This window comes from Sorex araneus, chromosome 2 (genome assembly GCF_027595985.1).
Source record: "Sorex araneus isolate mSorAra2 chromosome 2, mSorAra2.pri, whole genome shotgun sequence".
Lineage (NCBI taxonomy): Eukaryota > Metazoa > Chordata > Mammalia > Eulipotyphla > Soricidae > Sorex > Sorex araneus.
The window spans coordinates 193,419,817-193,440,971 of record NC_073303.1 but is presented as its reverse complement, the minus strand read 5'-3'; the positions used below and the strand labels follow the sequence as shown (position 1 = coordinate 193,440,971).

The following is a 21,155-nucleotide window of genomic DNA, read 5'->3' as shown; positions in this document are numbered from 1 at the left end:
TTGTTGTTCTTCTGACTGAAGAACAACAAATATCTTCCAGTTACATCCAAGTTGCAGTGATTCACCTGATTTCATCATTCTTTCCACTGCTTAGTATTCTATTGTATATCTATCCCTCAGCCTCAGGATCCACTCATCTGTTTTTGGATGCCTAGGTTGATTCATATATTAGCCATTGTACTCGATGCTGCAATGGATAATGGTGTGCATTTGTCATTTTGAATGACTAGTTTGTGTCTTAGGCATCCATACCTAGAAGTGAAATTGCTGGGTCATATGGCAGCTCAGTTTGGGGAGTTTGGGGTTACAGTTGAAGGTTTTCAGGGCTAACTCCTGGCTCTTCACTCTTCACTCCTTGGAGGAATCAGGGAACCATACGGGATGCCGGCTTTGAATCTGGGACAGCTGTGTGCAAGGCAAGCACTGCCTGCTATACTATCTCTTGGCCCCTGAATTCTTAATGTTGCTAAGAACTCTCACTACTGTTTTCCACACATTCCCAGCAGCAGTGGATGCGTTCCTTTTTCACCAGACCCCCACCAGCACAGATCGATCCCAATATTTTTGATATGTGCCATTCAAATGTGAGCATTTAAAATGCTAGAAATTATTCCACATAGATTGAGTTTCTTTAGCATGACCCTTTCTATAGAACTTCAGTGTGGAGAAAGAGAAAGAAGAGGGTTGCCATCTAGTTCCAAATTCTGCACTTTCCCCCACCGAATGACCGCATCCTTCTCTTATACTGGGCGCATCATGCTGTAAGGACACACTTCCCTTATCTGACTGCTCTAAGGAGCAAATCTGATACAACCTGTATGCTTCCCACCTGGAATTTGCCAGTGTCTATGTTTGTGAAGAAATCAACCTGATTTTCATGCAAATACAAAGCAAACACAAACACAAACCCACAGATTTACTTAATTCTTTTTAAATGTTATTTATTTATTTATTTATTTTTTGCTTTTTGGATCACACCCAGTGATGCACAGGGGTTACTCCTGGCTCATGCACTCAGGAATTACCCCTGGCGGTGCTCGGGGGACCATATGGGATACTGGGAATTGAACCCGGGTTGGCCACGTGCAAGGCAAATACCCTACCCACTATGCTATCACTCCAGCCCCGAGATTTACTTAATTCTTAAAAGACAGAACCAACAGGATGTCAACACTGGTTCAAAGTAGATTTACATTTTCCCCATCGATAATAATGCTTGATGTGGGTGTGTGGTTAATGGCTTTGACTACACTGAGGAAAGTTCATCAACTTCAACTCCGTTTTTGCTGAGCATTTTTTTTAATGACAAATGTGTACTGGATCTTGTCAAATACTTCCTCTGCATCTATTGATATTATGGATATGATCATATGGTTTTACTTTTTCTTTTAATTTTATGGTATATTATGTTGATTGAATTGTGATTATTAAACATCCTTAGTTAGACCAGAGAAGGGACCACTATGACAATGATAGTTGGAAATGATCACTGTGAACAAGAACTGAGTACTGTAAGGAAGTAAATTGACATACATGATAACCTCTCGGTACTTGTATTGAAAACCATAATGCTCAAAAGAAGATAGAGAGAAAGAGAGAGAGAGAGAGAGAGAGAGAGAGAGAGAGAGAGAGAGAAAGAGAATAAAAGTCTACCATAGAGGTAGAGGTAGGCTGGGTGAAGAAGGGGTATTGAGAGGGAAAGTGGGGACATTTGTGGTGGAAAATGTACACAGATGAAGGGATGGGTGCTGAAATATTGTATGACTGAAGTCCAATAATGAACAGTTTTGTAACTAGCTCACGGTGATTCAATAACCAAAAAAAAGGTAGATTTATAGAACAGTGATGAAACAGTCCACTGGGAGAGGCTAACTGAACTAAATGTGCTGTTAGAGGAAAAACTGTTGTTCTCAGGGCAATAAAACCATACACTTTATGGTTCTCTTTTGTACCAGACATGAGATATTTGTATCTCTATTGATCAATAACCTGCAAATTAACATAAAACTTTAGTGGGCCTGTTAGACAATGATCCATACACCAACATAAGTAAATGAAGTTCCTTTCTGTTTAGTTTCCAAGTTTTAAATCATTTATTGAACCCTCCCCTCTGCTAACATAAACAATCTCCAAGGATTATTCACATTACAGAAAGCCTTGTGTCTGGACCTTGTTAGGTCAGATTCCTGCAGTTAGATCTATGATTAACTATACAAGCCTTTTTGTAAAGTATGGCCAGTCATACTGTTTGAAGCAGCTACCAAACCAGAAAATTAATTTTCAGATGAAAATTTCAAGAGAAATCTCTGATTGCATTTGTCTTTACCCCAAGACATATATTTTATGTCTTTGAGTGACCCTTTTACTCCAAGTCACATATTTCCTACTGCAACTTATACTACCACCAACGCGATGGTTTAGTTTGAATCCAATTTATTCCTAGATCTCTAAGCCCTAAAGTCAGACACAAATCTCTCTAGACTAAAATCAAAAGCTGGTTCATTCAGGGCCTACTAGAGGAACACTAGTCCCCTTGCCATTTCTGGCTGCTGAGTGAAAACAATTCTCTCTCTGCACATCTAATTGTGTCCTTGCATCTTTGCTGCATTCATTATGAACCTCTGCTTCTCTCTGATTCCTTCTTAGAAAGATCCTTGTGATTACAGAGAGCATTCCTAGATCTTTCTAATAGGATCTCTGCATTCTTGAAACCACGTAACATACCAGAGCAATTTGCGAGAGAACTTTCTGGATTTCCTTCTTCATATGAGTAATACGTTTTCTTGGGTCAAAGAGATAGTTCAGCAGGTAGGGTACTTGCCTTGCATGCAACAGACCTCAGTTCCCCGTATGGTCCCCTTATCCCACCAGAACTGATCCCTAAGCACAGAGCCAGGATCAAGCCCTAAGAACCACCAGGTGTGACCCCGAAACAAGCAAATAACAATACTCAATATTAATAATGAGCTTATTGTGCCCAGATGGATGAGATTTGCTCTCAGATATAACAATGTTAGTATGACCTTATTTATATCACCAGTTTGTTCAATTATGTCCAGACAAAAACAGGAAACAAATTCCTACTGATTTTATGCAAATTGCCACGCTGTCATAAATATGGTTAAATTATTACTGAGTTTGGAAGAGTTAGAGAGAATAATATGGCATGTAAAAATATATTAGCACAGTAGGTAGGGCGTTTGCCTTGCACAAGGCTGACCTGGGTTCGATTCCTCCACCCCTCTCAGAGAGCCTGGCAAGCTGGCAAGAGTATCTCGCTCACATGGCAGAGACTGGCAAGCTACCCGTGGCATATTTGATATGCCAAAAACAGTAATAACAAGTCTCACAATGGAGACATTACTGGTGCCCGCTCGAGCAAATTGATGAGCAATGGGATGACAGTGATATAATGAACTACACCAAGGGATAAAGATCAACTAAGGAAGGATCCCCTTACTCCCTTAATAGAGCATGTAAAATCCTATTAGTAATATTCTAAATCAAACAGCCACAGTTAAATTTATCTCTGCAGTTCATTTGATTCTTTTCTGTCTTTTACATCTAGATGCTGGGTCAGTTCTTGGCTTTGAGAAATCCTTCTATTCTGAGTCTTCTTTAAAGAGTCCTTTAAGGCTTGATTCAGTTTTTCGGTTCACTAACCTCCTAAATTCCTTACCTACCAATAAGTTAGAGTATCTGGCATCAACTTTCCATGAGATTCTGAGATGTTCATTTTTTGAAAAAGGACATTTTTTAGACTATGACTTCTAGAAAACTCTTCCAACAACTATTCCACTATTAGAATAAAACAGAAACCATCGTTGACAATGGAACTAAAGTCTGTCTGATATTATTATCTAGGTGGTAAATTGTAAACTTCTGTATCTTATTGTTAAGATCAAACTAAATACTCTAAGAACAACTATTGTTTTAGAGTATTTTTAGAGTATTTTTTCTCTTTAAAAGAGAAAAAACCTTTAGCAACAATTTTATATCTTTAAGCATAAAAGAATTATGATTGACAATATATGTCTTAATAAGATAATTTAAACAGTCATTTTTTCACAAATGATAAATTTGTATTCACTTATCATGTGCAGATATTACACTCCACGCAAACAAAGTTCTGGTCACTCAAATTGGTGTCCTTTACATACTCTTAGTTTTCTGTTCACTATACCTTTTCACAATTTGACACAAATTTTCTATTTGCTTTGTAAATCGAACTGTAGCCCATTATAAACAATACAACTCCCTAGAACCACATATTTCTTCTTTGAACACCTTTTTCAGTATAATAAAAATAAATACGCTTTTAGCATGACCCAAATTTAGATGCTACTTGACATACAAAAATAATTACAGGGGCTGGAGCGATAGCACATCGGGTAGGGCATTTGCCTTGCACAGCGGGTAGGGTGTTTGCCTTGTATGCAGTCGACCCGGGTTCGATTCCCAGCATCCCATATGGTCCCCCGAGCACCACCAGGAGTAATTCCTGAGTGCAAAGCCAGGAGTAACCCCTGAGCATTGCTGGGTGTGACCCAAAAAGCAAAAAAAAAAAAAAAATTACATAGGAGAAGGTAAAACGGTTCAAAGGGCAGAAGGACATGCTCTGCATGTGCAGGTTTTGTGTTCAACCCTCAGCCCAAGATGGTCCTGCCAATACCACTGGGTCTAACCCTGGTGACCACTAAGAACCACTAGGAGTGACCTATTCCCAATCCCCAGCACCTCTGGGTTTGGCCCCTATAAAAATGCTGTTGAATCAGCATTTATTGTGACTTTTAAAGGGAACAAAATGTTAAAATTGCTGTTTTTCTCTTTTATGGGAATTCTGGGATTAGCATCAGTAGCACTGTAGCACTGTTGTCCCGTTGTTCATCGATTTGCTCGAGCGGGCACCAGTAATGTCTCCATTGTGAGATTGGTTGTTACTGTTTTTTGGTATGTTGAATACACCACAGGTAGCTTGCCAGGCTCTGCCATGCAGGCGGGATACAATCAGTAGCTTGTGAGGCTCTCCCAGGGGGACAGAGGAATTAAACCCGGGTCGGCCATGTGCAAGGCAAATGCCCTACCCGCTGTGCTATCGCTCCAGCCCTTAGCATCAATATCAATATGTAAATTAAATACAAATATGTAAACTGAAAGAAAAGCCCCTTTTTTCTGTGAGATTATATAATCTAATTTTCTAATGTTTTAGTCAGGTGAAAATAAATGCCACATGAGATAAGGAGGCTTTTCTCGTTTCTAGAGAGAGGACCAAGCCCTTGAGACTTGCAGTGTGGTTCTCCAGTCTTACTGAAGGGTTGAAAGTAAGCATAGAACACAAGATCTCGTTGGACCAAACTAATAGCATGGTTCATCTCTTCAGCCATCCTGAGATATAATCTTGCTTAGACAAAAGAAAATGACTAGCCCTATCTTTAGTCATCATCTCACCCTAAAGATATAAAACTATATTACATAATCCACCTGAAAGGTTGCCACAGAATCAGAAACAAGTGAGTGTCATATTTCTGACCATTGCTGTCATCAGGAAAATATGACTTTGGGGTCAGATGTAAATCAGATTCACAGGCTATGTTCCCCATAATGTCCTCGACCCTACACTTGCAACCAAGGACCCATGAGTCTCTAGGCCTGGTGAAGGACGAGTGATTTGGAGATACCAAGTGCTTCCCTGATGACACAGGAGAGAGCCCCATATCCTAAGACTGGACACTGGTCTCTGAAGTCAGTTATGGAAGAGAAATCACTCAGTCTATGAAAGAGTCCGGATGCTCTTATACTGACAGACTGCTGAAACTCACAATCAAAGGATCAGAGGGGAAAAAACTAAAAAGGACAAAGTTCACAGAAATAGTTAGCAAAGGTAAATTCTTTTTTTTTTTCTTTTTGGGTCACACCCGGCGATGCACAGGAGTCACTCCTGGCTCATGCACTCAGGAATTACTCCTGGCAGTGCTCGGGGGACCCTATGGGATGCTGGGAATTAAAGCGGGTCAGCCGTGCGCAAGGCAAATGCCCCACCCATTGTGTTATATCATTCCAGCCCTTAAAGATAAATTCTTAAATTGTTGGGCATTTGCTCTAGAACTGATTTTCTTTTGAGGATGTTTTTGATCACTTTTTATTTAGTTTGGTTTTGTTTGTTTGAGAAACAAATGAAAAATACAAAAGTAAATTTTCATAAGTTCCAAGGAAACTGAAAATGATATATCCTTGTGATGGAAAAAAGACATACAGTGCATATACTCAGAAAAATAAGACAGTAAAATGCAATATGTTTAATCCAGATCCGATCGGAAATACAAATCAGTAACGACAGAATAAATGGGTCCAGAGCGATAGTGCTGCCTATAGGGCATTTGCTTTGCACGTGGTGGACCCTGGTTTGATCCCCAGAATCCCACATGGTCCGCAGTACTGCCAGGAGGAACCCCTGAGCAATTGAGCATTGCTGTGAGTGATCCAAAAAAAGGACACAAAATAAAGAAAATGTTGGACAAAGGAATTTAATTTCCGAACACCATAGGGCTGGTAAGTAAAAGGAAAGCAGACTGTTCTAGTGTAAACAAATCTTGGCTGATAGATCCAAACAAATCTGATTACATACTTCTCTGTGATACAGATTAATTCTTTTTTTTTTCCGTTTTTTGGGTCATACCCTGCGATGCTCAGGGGTCACTCCTGGCTTTGCACTCAGGAATCACTCCTGGCGGCGGTGCTCAGGAGACCATATGGGATGCTGGGAATCGAACCTGGGTTGGCCGGGTGCAAGGCAAAGGCCCTACCGGCTGTGCTATTACTCCAGCCCATATGCAGATTAATTCTTTACAGCCTTGTTTAGCTTCTGTTGGACACCTAGGCCTTTACAGTTGTTACAATGTAGAATTCCTCAATGTGGGAATCTGCCTTTGGCTTTCCCCCTTAACTGCTGTTTTTGAGCTGGCCCCAGTTAATGGGGAGACCCCACTTTGCTTTTAAAGTTGCAGTAGGGACTGGAGAGAGAGGTGAAGTCTCTTGTTTGTGGATGGCTAACCCGGGTTTGACCCCAGGCATCCCTTATGGCCCTCTGAGCACCCTGGGAGTGGCCCACAAACAAAGTGTCTATATATATATATATATATATATATATATATATATATTTATAACTGGACTAGAACAATAGCACAGCAGTAGGGCGTTTGCCTTGCACATGGTCGACCCAGGTTCACTTCCTCTGTCCCCCTCAGAGAGCTCAGTAAGCTACCTAGAATATCTGGCCCGCATGGCAGAGCCTGGCAAGCTACCCATGGCGTATTCGATATGCCAAAAACAGTAACAACAAGTCTCACAATGGAGACGTTACTGGTGCCCGCTCGAGCAAATCAATGAACAACGGGATGACAGTAGTACAGTGATACAGTGTGATGAACAGGGGGTCTAAGCACACTCCCTGTCTCTCGGTACTCACTAGAGCTCTCATGCTTTCATTGTGCTTCTCACACACACTGGTTGCAGTCTGCTGAAGCGCACAGGCTGAGGAGCAGAACTGGGCACCACACTTGAGATATCCAGCCCACAGGGTCAGCACTCTGCCACTGAGCCATCTCCTGCCCTAGCATTTTTCCTGTTTTGATAACTTTTCATAGTAAATAGAATCATCATTTAAAGCAAGTTCTTTTCTATTCCTTGTTCTACTTCTCAAAGAAGATCGAATGAAATCTCTGCAACAGGATCCAGGCAAAGGAAGACAATTGACATATTCAAGGACAATGAAATTGGATTTCTGAACTGGATTTTAAAACCTTGCTAAGAGCTAGACCACAGGGCAATCTTTGCAGTTACCACAAACCTTCTATTAGCAGAATTCTTACAGTTTCTAATAGGCACCAACAAATGAAGAATTGTTGGTTGTTTATGTTCTCAAAGTAACACATATACTATAAAGCTTTCGCTCTTTCTCTCAAAAGAATTCTTCAGCATCCAACAGGAAACAATTTACTTCCTGTGGCAAATAGGAATGGCTGTGTCAGAAAACATTTTAGGAAAGTGGATTGTGAATTCTATGTTGTTTTACATATTTAAGTTCCCTGTAGGGGGAACGAAATCATCATAACCAACTGCATTTAAAAGCTGACTATTACAAGATCCTAGACTTAGGTACTAATTACTTTCCTCAATAAATGGCATATGCATATTTTATTTTGACAATAAAAATAATCTTGAGCAAGTGTTAATGACAAATAATACATTAACAGAACCTTTTGCTTTACTTGTTTTATCACTTGATTTCTGTTCCATGACTGTAGAAAAATCTTAGAGCAAAAAAGTGGGGAAAGTCATACTACATGATTCAACTGCTATTAAATAGTTGTTGTCAAGACAGCTAATACGGGTACAAATTAAAGCTATTTCCTAAAATAGGGACAACAAAGTATTGTTTTTAGTTAAGCATACCATAATTGTCTCCTGTGCAAATACTTCTACACAAGGCAAGAAAATTGTAATTATGAATAATATAATTATATACAATTATCTAAATTGTATATGTTTCAGCCTGTCCCAGAAAATGAATTCCTTATGGCTCTAACTCAGTACATCCTAGAATTAATCATGCATAGAAACCCTAATCAATAGTTCTCTGGTGATTAATAAATGCTTATCAACAATTAACTTGCAAATAAAACCACTTAGAACATGCATAAAATTGCTCACCTAGGGATGAGAAGCAGGAAAGACACAGACAATGTGACAGTGAAAGAAATGACTTTGAAGGTGAAAAGATATTTCAATTCAGTAAAGAACTAGATATAGATATTAAGGCAGGAAAGGAAGCATTGTGAGAGTGTGAAAAGGGAATTTTTTTTTTTTGCCTCTCAGATGAGCAAAGAGCAAAAAGCAAAAGTGGGAATTACTCTGCACCAGTTATTGCAACACTAAATTTAAGAAAAAAACCAATGCAACTTAATCCAAACAAAGGGACACAATCGATATATTTAGTGGAAATGAAACTGTATTTCTGAACTGGGTTTTAAGACCCTAATATGAGCAAGCTGCTACATCAGGAGATAAATGTTCCCAATTCTGCATATCTTCAGAGAGCTCCATAAACTCCAGGCAATGTATAGAATTTACTCATAGCATGAGCCCCATAAAGAAAAAGTTGCTCTAGGAAAAAGTTTTCTGAAATTCCTGAAGAACCTAATGAAGATAACTACTTCCTTCAAAACAGATCAGGAGGGTGAGAACTGTGCATTTCTAGAGGAATGAAGAGGCTCCAAAAATGACTAATGCAGAAATTTCTTTGGAAACAATTTTAGACAGATTTTTCTCTATTTGAGGCCAGAGAGTACAGTGGGTAGGGAACATGCCTTATGTCTTCTAACCTGGATTTTTTCCCCAGCACCACATGCGGTTCCTTGAACCCACCAGGAGTGATTCCTGAGTACAGAACTAAGCATATACCCTGCCCCCTCCACAAAAATATCTCTATTTTCAGATAGATACTATTGCTTAATGCAACAGTCACTTATTTAGTGACTCTCATTCAAAATATTAATGCAGAAAACCAGCCTGTGACTTGCAAAAACAGAAAAATAGTGGTGGGAATACAGAAAGTAGGTTTGGACTATGATGTTAAAGAAAGGAAAATTGCAGTGCAGGGAAATATAGTTAGAAATACACAACAGGACAGCTGCATATTAGAGTAATTCCTTTTGGTCCAATTCAGAGAATATGATTGCATACGTGTATAACAATGGGTGTGACTGCTGGCTATGAAAGCATATACAATCTTTCTCACAGCTAGTGCTAATAGTATTTAGCATTATGATTTTCCCTAGACATAAAGTCGGGAGATGAGGTTCTAGTGTCTAAAGAAATGTGTCTTTTCATGTGTTATAGGACCTAAGAAATTCACATGCACTTTGACTATCTAGATGACATATTCTTTTTTCTTCTGTGCATGCATCATTTTCATGCATTGTTTTTTTTTAACTTCGAGCACTATTAAAGGATCAGATGTACTTTTGTCATGATGTACACCCCACATGAATTGTAACCAGCACATGAGTCTTAGTTCATTGTGTTTGTTCCTAACGAGTTGATTCTATAATGCAATATAAAGCATTTTTTTGCCATGCTGCAGGTTAAACCTAGGTCTCAGTCATGCAAGGCTTGTGCTTTGCAGCTGAGAAACATTCCTGGCCCACCGTAACATCATCTCTGCACAAGAACTCTAATGACAATGCTTTCTTCAAGAAAATCTACCCACCCTGTTCTAAAGCTAATGCCATCAGTCCATGATGTTGTAGCTGTTAGGATAGTAAGAGATAAAGGGGTTAGGCTGGTTTTATTTTTGTATGTGACTATATAAAATGGTTATCATAAATTTTGTTCTATGGGGACTGTGGTAACCAACCCCTGATTACAGTCACCTTTTCTGTGTCATCTTCCCCAAAATTTCTGCAAAAATAATCTCCCTATAATGCATAGCTGACCATGACAGTTCTAGACTTACAACATACCAGTGAATCCCAAAAGCCCAAGGAATGAGATCTTAGCAAACTGGTGTGAGAAATAACACCATTAGGAACAGGCTCCTACTTGCACTTGCAAGCTCATTTCTCATCACTCCTTACCTTACAGTTTGGACCCAGGACAAACATCATGTGTGTATTATTTTATGCATTTAATCTTAGGGAGCTTCTCATCCTTGGGGAGCCCATGCTTCTCTTTCCTCTAGGATCTTTAGCAGCACTTCTTCCTGTAATTACTATGTGCAAATCTTTATTGTCACCTTCACAGTACTTCACTGAAATACCTTAAGGCACTTGTCCCTACTAAATTGCATCTTCTAGGTGCTGTCTTCCCAAAGAGTACTCAGCATGGAAAAGAAAATCGATAAATATTTTCCAACGAAATAAGAAAGAAAACAGTTGAGCCAAGTTCTGCACTAATCCTTCGCCTCAATCAAAGGTGTTTTACCTTAGAAGTTTAAGGATAAGACCAGGAATATAGCTCAGTGGCAAAGTCTATGCCTTATATGAATGTGGCTCAGGGTCTGAGTTCTAAAACAAATTGAAGATAGCAGTTGTATCTTATAACCCAACTTGCAGACTATAAGTGCTTAATGAATTATTATCAATGACATAAGACCCTCTAAGCTATTTAAGCTGTTTAGTTCTGAAGTTAAAATTCATTTTGTTCAAAATCCTCACCTAACATAACATTCATCTGTGGCCTATAAAGAGAATAAAATTATTAAATCAGTTTACATAGAAACATCATCATCATCATCATCATCATTATCATCATCCTGTTGATCGTCGAATTTCTCGGTCTCAGTAACATCTCGATTCATTCTAGAGATTTAGAAGCCTGAGATTTTAGAAGCCTCTCTTTACTTGTCCTTCCTAACGATGTTGCATTGAAGGGTCTTTCAGGGTCAAGGGAATGAGATCCAGCATTGTTACTGGTTTTGGCATATGAATACATCATGGGGAGTTTTCGAGGCTCTCTCATGTGGGCAGGAAACTCTTCGTAGCTTGCCAGGTTCTCCCAGAGGGAGAACTAGGATATAAGATGTCATGCAGCCGTTTTTCCAGAGTTTGGTTTTAAGTCTCTGGATGTTGGCCATTGGTGGGATTACATGGTGCCGGGGGCAGTCCCTGGGTGTGACCGCCTAGCTACTGGAAAATGGGGGATCTGGGCGGAAGAGGCCCAGTCCAGATCCGAGCAGGCTTGGAGGTCTCAGCCCCAGGTCCCACACACCTGGGTTCCTCTGCCAGTACCTTCATGCGTGAGGCTCATCCAAATGTGTGGAGAGGAGCCTTGATCACGGTTGTGGCTAGGCTCGGGAGGTCTTCGGCTGCCGGGAGCTCTGCTCAGGGCGGGGAGGGAAGCTGGAGTCCACTCCCTCCGAGAGGCCCTGGGGAAGACAGCCAGGCACTCTGGCAAGAGACTCATAGAAACATGGTAGTTTAAAAGCTAAAATCCATTCTTGGGTCCCAATTAATGGCATTTTTATCATTTTTAAACAAGATGATTTTTAAATTTTCAAGCTAGAGAAAATAAAGCGGATGAAATTTAAGGGATATAGAAAAGTAAAGGAAAAGTAGGGGCTGGAGGAATAGCACAGCAGGTAGGGCGTTTGCCTTGCACGTGGCCGACCTGGGTTAGATTTCTCCGTCCCTCTCGGAGAGCCCAGCAAGCTACTGAGAGTATCTCGCTCACAGGGTAGAGCTTGAAAAGCTCCCTGTGGTGTATTTGATATGCCAAAAACAATAACAACAAGTCTCACAATGGAGACGTTACTGGTGCCCGCTGGAGCAAATTGATGAACAACGGGATGACAGTGACAGTGACAGAAAAGTAAAATATGCAAAGAGTTAAAAATTTGTTTCGGAACAAATTAGAACAAGACAAAACTTGAAACAACTGGCTGTTATGTCATCTTGTTATATGCTAAAACACTTCATAAGAGGATATTTTAAAATTGATTTCAATTGTTTGATTAGACACAGCAATTTACAAAGATATTTATAATAGAGTTTCAGACACACAATGTTCCCATCCCAGTTCCACTACCCTGTGATCCCATCCCTTCACCAAAGACCCTAGCTACCCTCCCACAACCCCCAATCTGACTCCTTGACAGAAACATTTTTTTAATTAAATATTGTCCTTTGGGCCTCATGGCTTCCGAAGTGTTGGGTTGGACTTAATTAGCCAGAGAAAGCCAATTTGTTCTTTCTCATGTCTCTTCATTCTGTTCCAACTCTCAAGGGGTTACGATGCCCACCCACAAGGAAAGAAAGGAATACACTCTATTATGTCTATTGATTCAAACAGAAACATCTTCACAGACATATGCAGAGAGCATATATTTGAGTAGTCGATCATGCAGTCAGATTCACACACAATCAACCATCACAAATTCACATGAAAAGTCAGGTTTAAACTAATTAGTATGGGGGCATGAATCCATTACGTTCTCTATGTACTGATGGAAATTGAATGTGGAAAGTACATTTTAGAATCTTGAATCTGATGCTGATTTGTAAATTAAAATACAGAAAAAATTAGTAAAGACTATGGCATGTAAATTCCTGACATTTGAAGGAATAAAAGTTAAACTTTTAAAGTTTTTAATGCAGGGAAGGAAAATAAAATATGGCTTAAAAATAACAATTGTTAAGACTGCTTGTGTCTTCAATGCTTTTAGTGTGTTAATGGACTGGAGCGATAGCCCAACAGGTAGGGTATTTGCCTTGTTTGCGGCCGACCCGGGTTCAATTCCTCCATCCCTCTTGGAGAGCCCAGCAAGCTACCAAGAAGTATCCCTCCCTTGCAGCAGAGCCTGGCAAGCTACTCATGGCGTATTTGATATGCCAAAAATAGTAACAAGTCTCACAATGGAGACATTACTGTTGCCTACTCGAGCAAATCAATGAACAATGGGAGGACAGTGCTACAGTGCTACAGTGTGTTAATAATTGCATTCTGAGGAATCAAAGAGATACTACAGTGGATAGGGCATATGCCTTGCACACAGTCAACCCACTTTGATTCCTGGCATCCCATATGGTCTTCTGGGTCTACCAGGAGTAGATCCTTGAGTACAGAGCTAGGAGGAAGCCCTAAGCACTGCTGCCTATGAACCCCAAATAAAACAAGAATAAAAATATAAAGAATTGTATTGTGTTTCATATAAATATCTCCTTTTTACCCCTTTCCTCAATCTCATACACACAGACACACACACACACACACACACACACACACACACATACACACACACACACACACACCCCTGCATGAATCAAACACTGCAACTCAAGAGAAATCAGGTTCAGGTTAAGTAGCCTGCTATGATTCTTCATATATTCAAACTCATTCGTGGTGATAACTTTATAATCTTTCTTCTGCATTTGTCTGCCTCCAAAGCAGTGAATTTGTTCAACAGACATATTCTCAGGTTCTTGCATTGAACTGCTTTCCCCTTTAGCACAGAACCCTGGAGAGGAGCACCGTTTGCCTGAACACCGCTTGGGAGAACCCCTCCCAAAGGAAAGGTTGAAACTCAAGAGCCTTGAGACCATGACAGTCAATCAATGTGTGTTTTTCACAGGGCAAAGATCTGTGAATTTTAGTTCTAAAAATTGCATAGTGTAATAGTGGTTCCCCATGAAGATAGTGGTTCCCCATTAAGATAGCTATGTCCTAATCACTGGGTCCTGTCAATATTTTTGTAAATGCAAGTTTACAAGGTTAAAAAGTACTCTGTGAGAGCAGAGGGTAGGTTCAAGCAGCAGAAAGCATACCCCTGGCATATGAAAAGCCCTGGCATTCCATGGGCACTGGAATACTGCCCCATCCCCCCCAGTACCTGTGAGACTAAACACAGAACTATTTCAAAGCTGAACTGTTAAAGAGATTCTGCTGAATTGTTAGCCACGATCGTAGGTACAATTACAAGTATTCTTTTAAAAGGGGAGTAAGGAAAATTACACAGACAAAGAAGAAAAGCAGGGTTTCTGATATAACCACAGCGGTGGACTAGGGCGGCCACAGGAAACAATTCAGGAAGAGATGAGATACAGACTTCCCCATCTTCAGCAGAGCTCCAACATATACTTCTCCCAGACATACTAGATTGACTTTCGCTTCTAGGTTACTCCTCTGTTATGTTAGGCCACCAAGGGTGCAAAAACATGCCACAAAAGAAGCCACAGCAAACTCACATCATGGGCACATGATATTGGATCCATTACAAACACCGTTAAAAAATTGGGTAACATCACTGGATAACTCCTTTACACAGAAGACAGAAACGAGAGGGCCCATCCCCTGAAGATTGACCTTGGAAAACAGCATCTTAAGACTGCAAAGCCTTTGTTTACTCCATGTGCAGATGACTTCACCTGCATTCTTCCCATACTATTCGTTCCAATTGCCACTATTACAGATTTGACTGATGCTGAGATGCAGTGACAAAGTAAATGAGTGCTAATAAAACAGTAAAGTGCTCGGCTCTAGGGTTACTGAACCACTGCAGTGGTTATAACACGGTGCTGGAACTGAATAATTGGATACTGTGACGGCTTCGAGATATTACAGGTTGGATGGTGTTAGCATTATGATGAGTGTTAAACAGTAATGCCACATTCTTCTTGATTTCCTTTATCCATAGACTCGGTGGGATGGCTTGACTGGGCGTATCACCTTCAATAAAACTGATGGCTTGAGGAAGGATTTTGATCTGGATATTATTAGTCTCAAAGAGGAAGGAACTGAAAAGGTAATAAATTTAAAAAGTAAAATCAAAAGCACTGTTTAAACTGCTTAAACATTTTAATTGCATGGCCGTGTAAGACGATGAGACTCTAAACATGGTTCTTTAGAGACAGTTTTCTAGATTTCATTGTATTATGGTCCTTAATAGTAATAATAATAAATTCTTACCTCTTTCTTATGTTTATCGGTGTGACTCTATAGGTAGATATTGTTACCCCGTTTCTCCAAGTCTTTCAGCAACTGAGTTTAGATTTAGAGAAGTTGTCAATAATTTGTCTTTGGGATGACATCCAAGGGTTATACGGAAAATCATTTCAATGGCATCCCATTTTGATGTTGGTGATGGAAGGGCAGAATAAAGGGGCAAGAGAAAGGCTTACAGGAGCAACCCAGTCTTACAAACTTCATTTTAGGAGGAAATCAGTCCTCGAGATGATTTTAATGTTGAGTTCTCTTATAGGATTCTCAGTCCCTCAAAGTTTAAATCCCCATTTAGTCACAAATAAGAACAATGCAAAAGTAATTGTTTAGATAATAATGTTCATAGTAACAATAATTTTAAAGGATTTTGGCTCTCCGGTGTAATTAATCGTACCAACTAGAGTATCCATAACTAGTCACTGGAATTAATTAACTCTCATGTAGCGTTATTGTTTTGCCCTGCAGAACCTCAAAGAAAAAAAAAGATGTTTGAAAACCCCCAAACAACTGTCTGAACATCAGCACTCTATAACCTAACATTTACTTCACTGTAGTGGACCGTAAGGTATATTTCATATGAAAGAGCAGCCGTGGGAAACAGTTACATAATTGAAGTCATTGGGTTGGTTTTTAAAATGAAATAACATTCTCATTTCTGCACTATTGCTTTTTTTAACTGAGATATTCTTTTCTGTTTTTGTTTTTTAGGTTCTAACTATGCCTCCCACCCCCCCCAACCCACTCACCCATCAATCACCTCACTAAAATAAACCAAGATTAATTAAGTTGAATGCAATAGAGGGTGACCACTGGTGTCAAAATGTTTGTGATAAATAATTAGCCTACAGTTTGGGAAATATGCCTCCTCCCCGCGCTGCCCCTACTTCCTTCTGTCTCGAACCGTCTCCTGGTTTTCCCTGTGATTCGCTTGTCTATAGTTGACCGTGTTCAAACACAGCACTCTAAATCCACCCAGTCCCCATAAAATGGAACTGGGTTGAGAATAACAGAGGAATACCTGTTATGAGCTAAAAGCCATCAGGTCATTTCAGGGAAAAACAATGTCTGCTCTTTTATGCATGCCTCTCCCCTCCTCCACTTCCCTTAATGTACAGCACTGAAGGAGGAGAAAAAAACGTTGTTAAGGAGACATCTTTTTTGGCTCCGATGGATGATGAAGGAGATCAAGCTTTTGTTATATGTGTGCAGCTATTTATACGCTGCAATATTATGCACACTCTATTGGTGTGTTTTTCCATCAAAGGCAAAATCGAATTAGAGGAGAGCATTTTCGCAATCTGTTTCTTATCTCTTCATTGTTCGCAGTTTTTTTTTCTTCTTCTTCTTTCTTCAGGTGACTTGGGCTCAGTTTCTGAGAAAGCTGTTAAAGCTTTAAGGCAGTGGGCAAAACCAACCCAGCTCACTCATGAGGCAAGGGCGGGAAATGCCCAATATTTTCCTGTCACCATAATAAAATCCACAGGGACAATTGTTAGGAGGTGGGGGGAAAGCCTATTTTCTCACCACACTCAAGATTCTATTGCCTGGAAGTCCATAATCGAACAAATCACCAGAAGCATGCCTTCTTCTTGTTTAGGAATCATGCGTGCAAAGTTAGTGTGTGTTTGTGTGTGTGTGTGTAAATATTTTTGTTATAAATGCTTTGAGTGGGTTTCAAAGGACCTTTGAACTCCGCAGCATCACTGTGCATGCACGAAAGAACATGAAGTCATTTTTTGATGCATGAAAGAAGAAGAGAAAAACTCACTGAGCAGAAGTAACTTCTGTGAGACCCAATCCTGCCTCTTTACGTGTTCTCAGGGTTTCTGATGAGTTAAGAAGCAAGCTTCCAAACATTCGTAGGGAATTTTACCACTAACCCTGTGCATATCATGATATCTACTGGGTGCCATGCTCTTTTTTAATGAAGTGCTATTTTTATTTTTCTTTCTGAAAACCAAGGCTGCTGGCGAAGTGTCTAAACGCTTATATAAAGTGTGGAAGAAGGTTTGTACTCTATCAAAAAAAAAAAAAACCCAAAAACAAAAAAAGTAGGACTTTTGGGAGAGGGGTGAAGAGCTGGCAAAGTCTAAGCCGGGTTTGCCATCATTCCGGTTTTGCCAGAATAGCAAACATCCCACTGCAGTTTCAAGGCAATAGTGGACAACGGGTGATCAAATAAATTGTCTCTCAGCCATATTACCCATGAATTGAAAACAGACATGCAACGGATTCACTAATGATGAATTTAATATTTCTCAAAGATATTTTTGTGTCTCTCTGGGAGGATCAGTGTGTTAGGACCAGAAGCAGGTGACGAAAGTAGAAGCAGACACCATCCATAGATATTCCCTCTAAAATCACAATTCCCCCCTGAGGGGTATGAAAACCACCATAGATTTCATCCACCAGACAGGTCACATAAGCTGAGGTTCTAAATGATAGACCAGCTCCTTCAATGTCACCACCACAAAATAGGAACCATTTTTCAGAAAGTCTCTTTTCTTCTGAGCTCTCTTTGTTCTGCATGGTGTCTTTGTCGTTGCCAATTGCCTCACAATTGGTTTTGGAATTACAGTTTCCAGAGGACAAACACATTAGGAGACTTTGGAAAAGAAGTGATATTATCTTGCAAATTATAATAGCTCCGATTTCGTAGCTTATTGTACAGTATCATATCATTAAGAAATATGCATAGATGTATTACATAAGCAAATGTTAGACATTAGAAGCAGTCGGATCAAGAAACTATCCCAGGGATATGAAAACAGGCTGTTTAACTCTCCCTTGAAAATGACTTTCTAAAATATCCCTGACTGAGGGAACGGACCTGAAACGACTTCAAATTTCCCATCTGGAACGATTTTGTGTAAGGTTTACTTTTATCTTTTGAATGATCAGTTAAGTCACAGAAAGGATAAACAGTTACTCCCTATGGTCAAAACGCTATCACCCCCTTGGTAGTGTTCAGTAGATGAGCTAAAAAAAAAAATCCTTTAAGTAAAAAAAAAAAGAAGAAGGTTTAATAACCTTGTTTTAATCTTCAGTGAATGCGGCTAGTAAAGGCATGGGGAAGGCAATCTCCTCTCTTTGCTGCTAGTAAATAGAGAAAAACTAACCGGCACCCAAAAAAAGGAGCTTATTACACTAATCCAGCTTGAGACTCCGGGCGCTTTATGCAATGCTGAGTTAATTTAAACCAAGCCATCTAGAGAATAGAATCCAGACTCTGAAGTTATACACAGGGGAGGGATGTGTCCTTTCCTTGTCATTACATTGCAACAATTACCCCCCCCACCACAACTTCTGAGGCATGCAACTTCTTGCCTTTGCTCCCTTCTATGCCTTTGTGCCTCTTCCTTCCTGACCTAATCAGCGTAAGTTGTGTATACTGTGTGTACTGTTTCGTGTGTTTTGTGTGTTTTACTGCTTGTCAATAGTTTATGATGATCAATGTGCGTCATCTGGTTAGGATGTCTAATAGACACAAAGGACATATTGTCCTTTTCCCAACAAAACTCCATATTAAAAAAAAAAAATTGAAGGGAGCAGGAGAATTCAAGGGCCAGAGAAGTAGTACAAGGGTTATGGTGCTTGTCTTGCATGTGCCAAATCCTGGTTTCATCCCCAGCACCACATATGGTCAGTTAAGCATGTCAAGGGTGACTCCTGAGCACAGAACCAGGAGTAGCCTCTAAGCACCAATGTGTTTGGCCGCCAAAGTGTTCAAATTCCAAAGCTCTCCTCTGCATGCTTCTCTTTTTCAGGATAGAAAAGTCTTCCCGAAATTCTTCCCAAATCAAAGACATAAAAATCCTTTCACTAAAACTTGTGGTTAAAGAGGACCTTGATCAGAACTGGAACAATAGGACAGTGTGTGAGGTTCTTACTTTGCACATGGCCATCCCAGATTTGATCCCCTGAGCCTACCAGGAGTGACTCCTGAGCACAGAGCCAGGAGGAATGCCAGAGCATCACAGCATATGACCCCAAAACAAAAACAAACAAATAAAAATCAGGGTACAGGAAACAGGTACACCCTCTCTAGCTACCTGGTATTTCACTCAGTAATTTTGGATTGGGAGCTTCTGTGAATCACTCTCCATGTTTGGAAGATTAATACTAAGCATTCTCTAGACTCCCTTTTGCTGTACCACTTTCAAAACAGATGTTTGCTTCCTGTCATTTTGGATGTTCATTTTCCAATGCTTCCCTCCACTGTCCTAGATAATACATGGTTTCTCACTCATGCTAGTTTACAAAGTGAAAAAAAAGCAGGACCAGACAATGCAGCTTTTGAGTGTGCTTCCCCACAAATTATCAGATCCCCCGCTCCACCACTTTTCACTGGTAAATTGCTGCTGTCTGCTTTTGTTAGACGGGTTTGAAAATTCAGGTTTTGCTTCCTGAAGTTACTCTTCCGAGATTAGAGAACAGGACTCAAATGCTAGATGTCTAGTCATTTAGTTAACTATATCCCACCCCCAGTCACACATAAATCATATATCTTGCTTCTTCAAAAATAGACATTCATCCATCAAGGAATGTGTTCATTCGCTTTAATAATTGGTAAAGCCAGTGGACTATTTAGCTTGTGCTCTATCATCTTGCGTGCTCTCTCTCAATCTCTCTTTCTCTCTTTCACACACACACATACACACACACATGCACAGGCACACGCACACACACACACACACACACACACTTTTATTTTCATGGTGGTCATAGAAGAAACAAAGCCAGATGCCCAGAGACAGTACTAAATATCAAGGTGCTTGCCCTGGTTGGATCCCCTGCAGTACCTAAAGTCATCCCTGAGCATAAACCCAGGAGTAAGCCCAGAAGAAGAGAAAGAAGGAAAGAAAGAAAGAAAGAAAGAAAGAAAGAAAGAAAGAAAGAAAGAAAGAAAGAAAGAAAGAAAGAAAGAAAGAAAGAAAGAAAGAAAGAAAGAAAGAAAGAAAGAAAGAAAGAAAGGAAGAAAGGAAGGAAGGAAGGAAGGAAGGAAGGAGAGAAAGAGAGGAAGGAAGAGAGAAAGGAAGAGAGAAAGGAAGAGAGAAAGGAAGGATGTAAGAGGGAAGGAAGGAAGGAAGGAAGGAAGGAAGGAAGGAAGGAAGGAAGGAAGGAAGGAAGGAAGGAAGGAAGGAAGGAAGGAAGGAAAGAGGGAGGGAAGGAGGGAGGGAGGGAAGGAGGGAGGGAAGGAAGGAAACAAATGGCATTTTTGTTTATAATTTCTAGTTTATATTTTAAAACCTAATAATGTTGTGAGAGTATTTAACACCGCGATTTTCAAATAGTAATCTAATTCCATTAGCCACACACTTGACATTAATAAAAATAAGAGTTAAGGAGAACACATTTCATTACTTAACATATCCACTACTGGTATTTTATTCACCTTTCAATATTATTAAAAATTAGGTTTCATTCTCCCCAGCGCCTACATCAAGGTTTAATTGCAAGTACAGCCACATCCCGATTTACACCCTCTCCATAGAGTTAGAAGGCAAATGTTAACAGCCTAAGTATAGCTATAGATGGAAATCTATTGGCTGAGTTACATATTTTAAAATAAAGGATAAAACAGATTAAAATGTAAACAGAAGCAAGGGTTCTGTCTCAAAAAAAATAGGAGAAGGGTTGATAGCTGAGGAAAGAAAAAATAA

The 21,155-nt window shown here is 39.9% G+C and overlaps 1 protein-coding gene across 5 annotated transcripts in view; it reads left to right on the top strand.

The window, feature by feature from the left end:
* Positions 1 to 21,155, top strand: part of GRIK1 (glutamate ionotropic receptor kainate type subunit 1) — a 464,627-nt gene that overhangs the window by 383,744 nt on the left and 59,728 nt on the right. For 3 of the 5 annotated variants that reach the window (XM_055127266.1, XM_055127262.1, XM_055127264.1), the window contains 2 exons: positions 15,188 to 15,295; positions 17,455 to 17,499. In XM_055127266.1, coding sequence (XP_054983241.1) covers positions 15,188 to 15,295; positions 17,455 to 17,499 — 153 coding nt within the window. The remainder of the gene's footprint in view (positions 1 to 15,187; positions 15,296 to 17,454; positions 17,500 to 21,155) is intronic. The other 2 variants (XM_055127263.1, XM_055127265.1) reach the window with 1 other exon arrangement.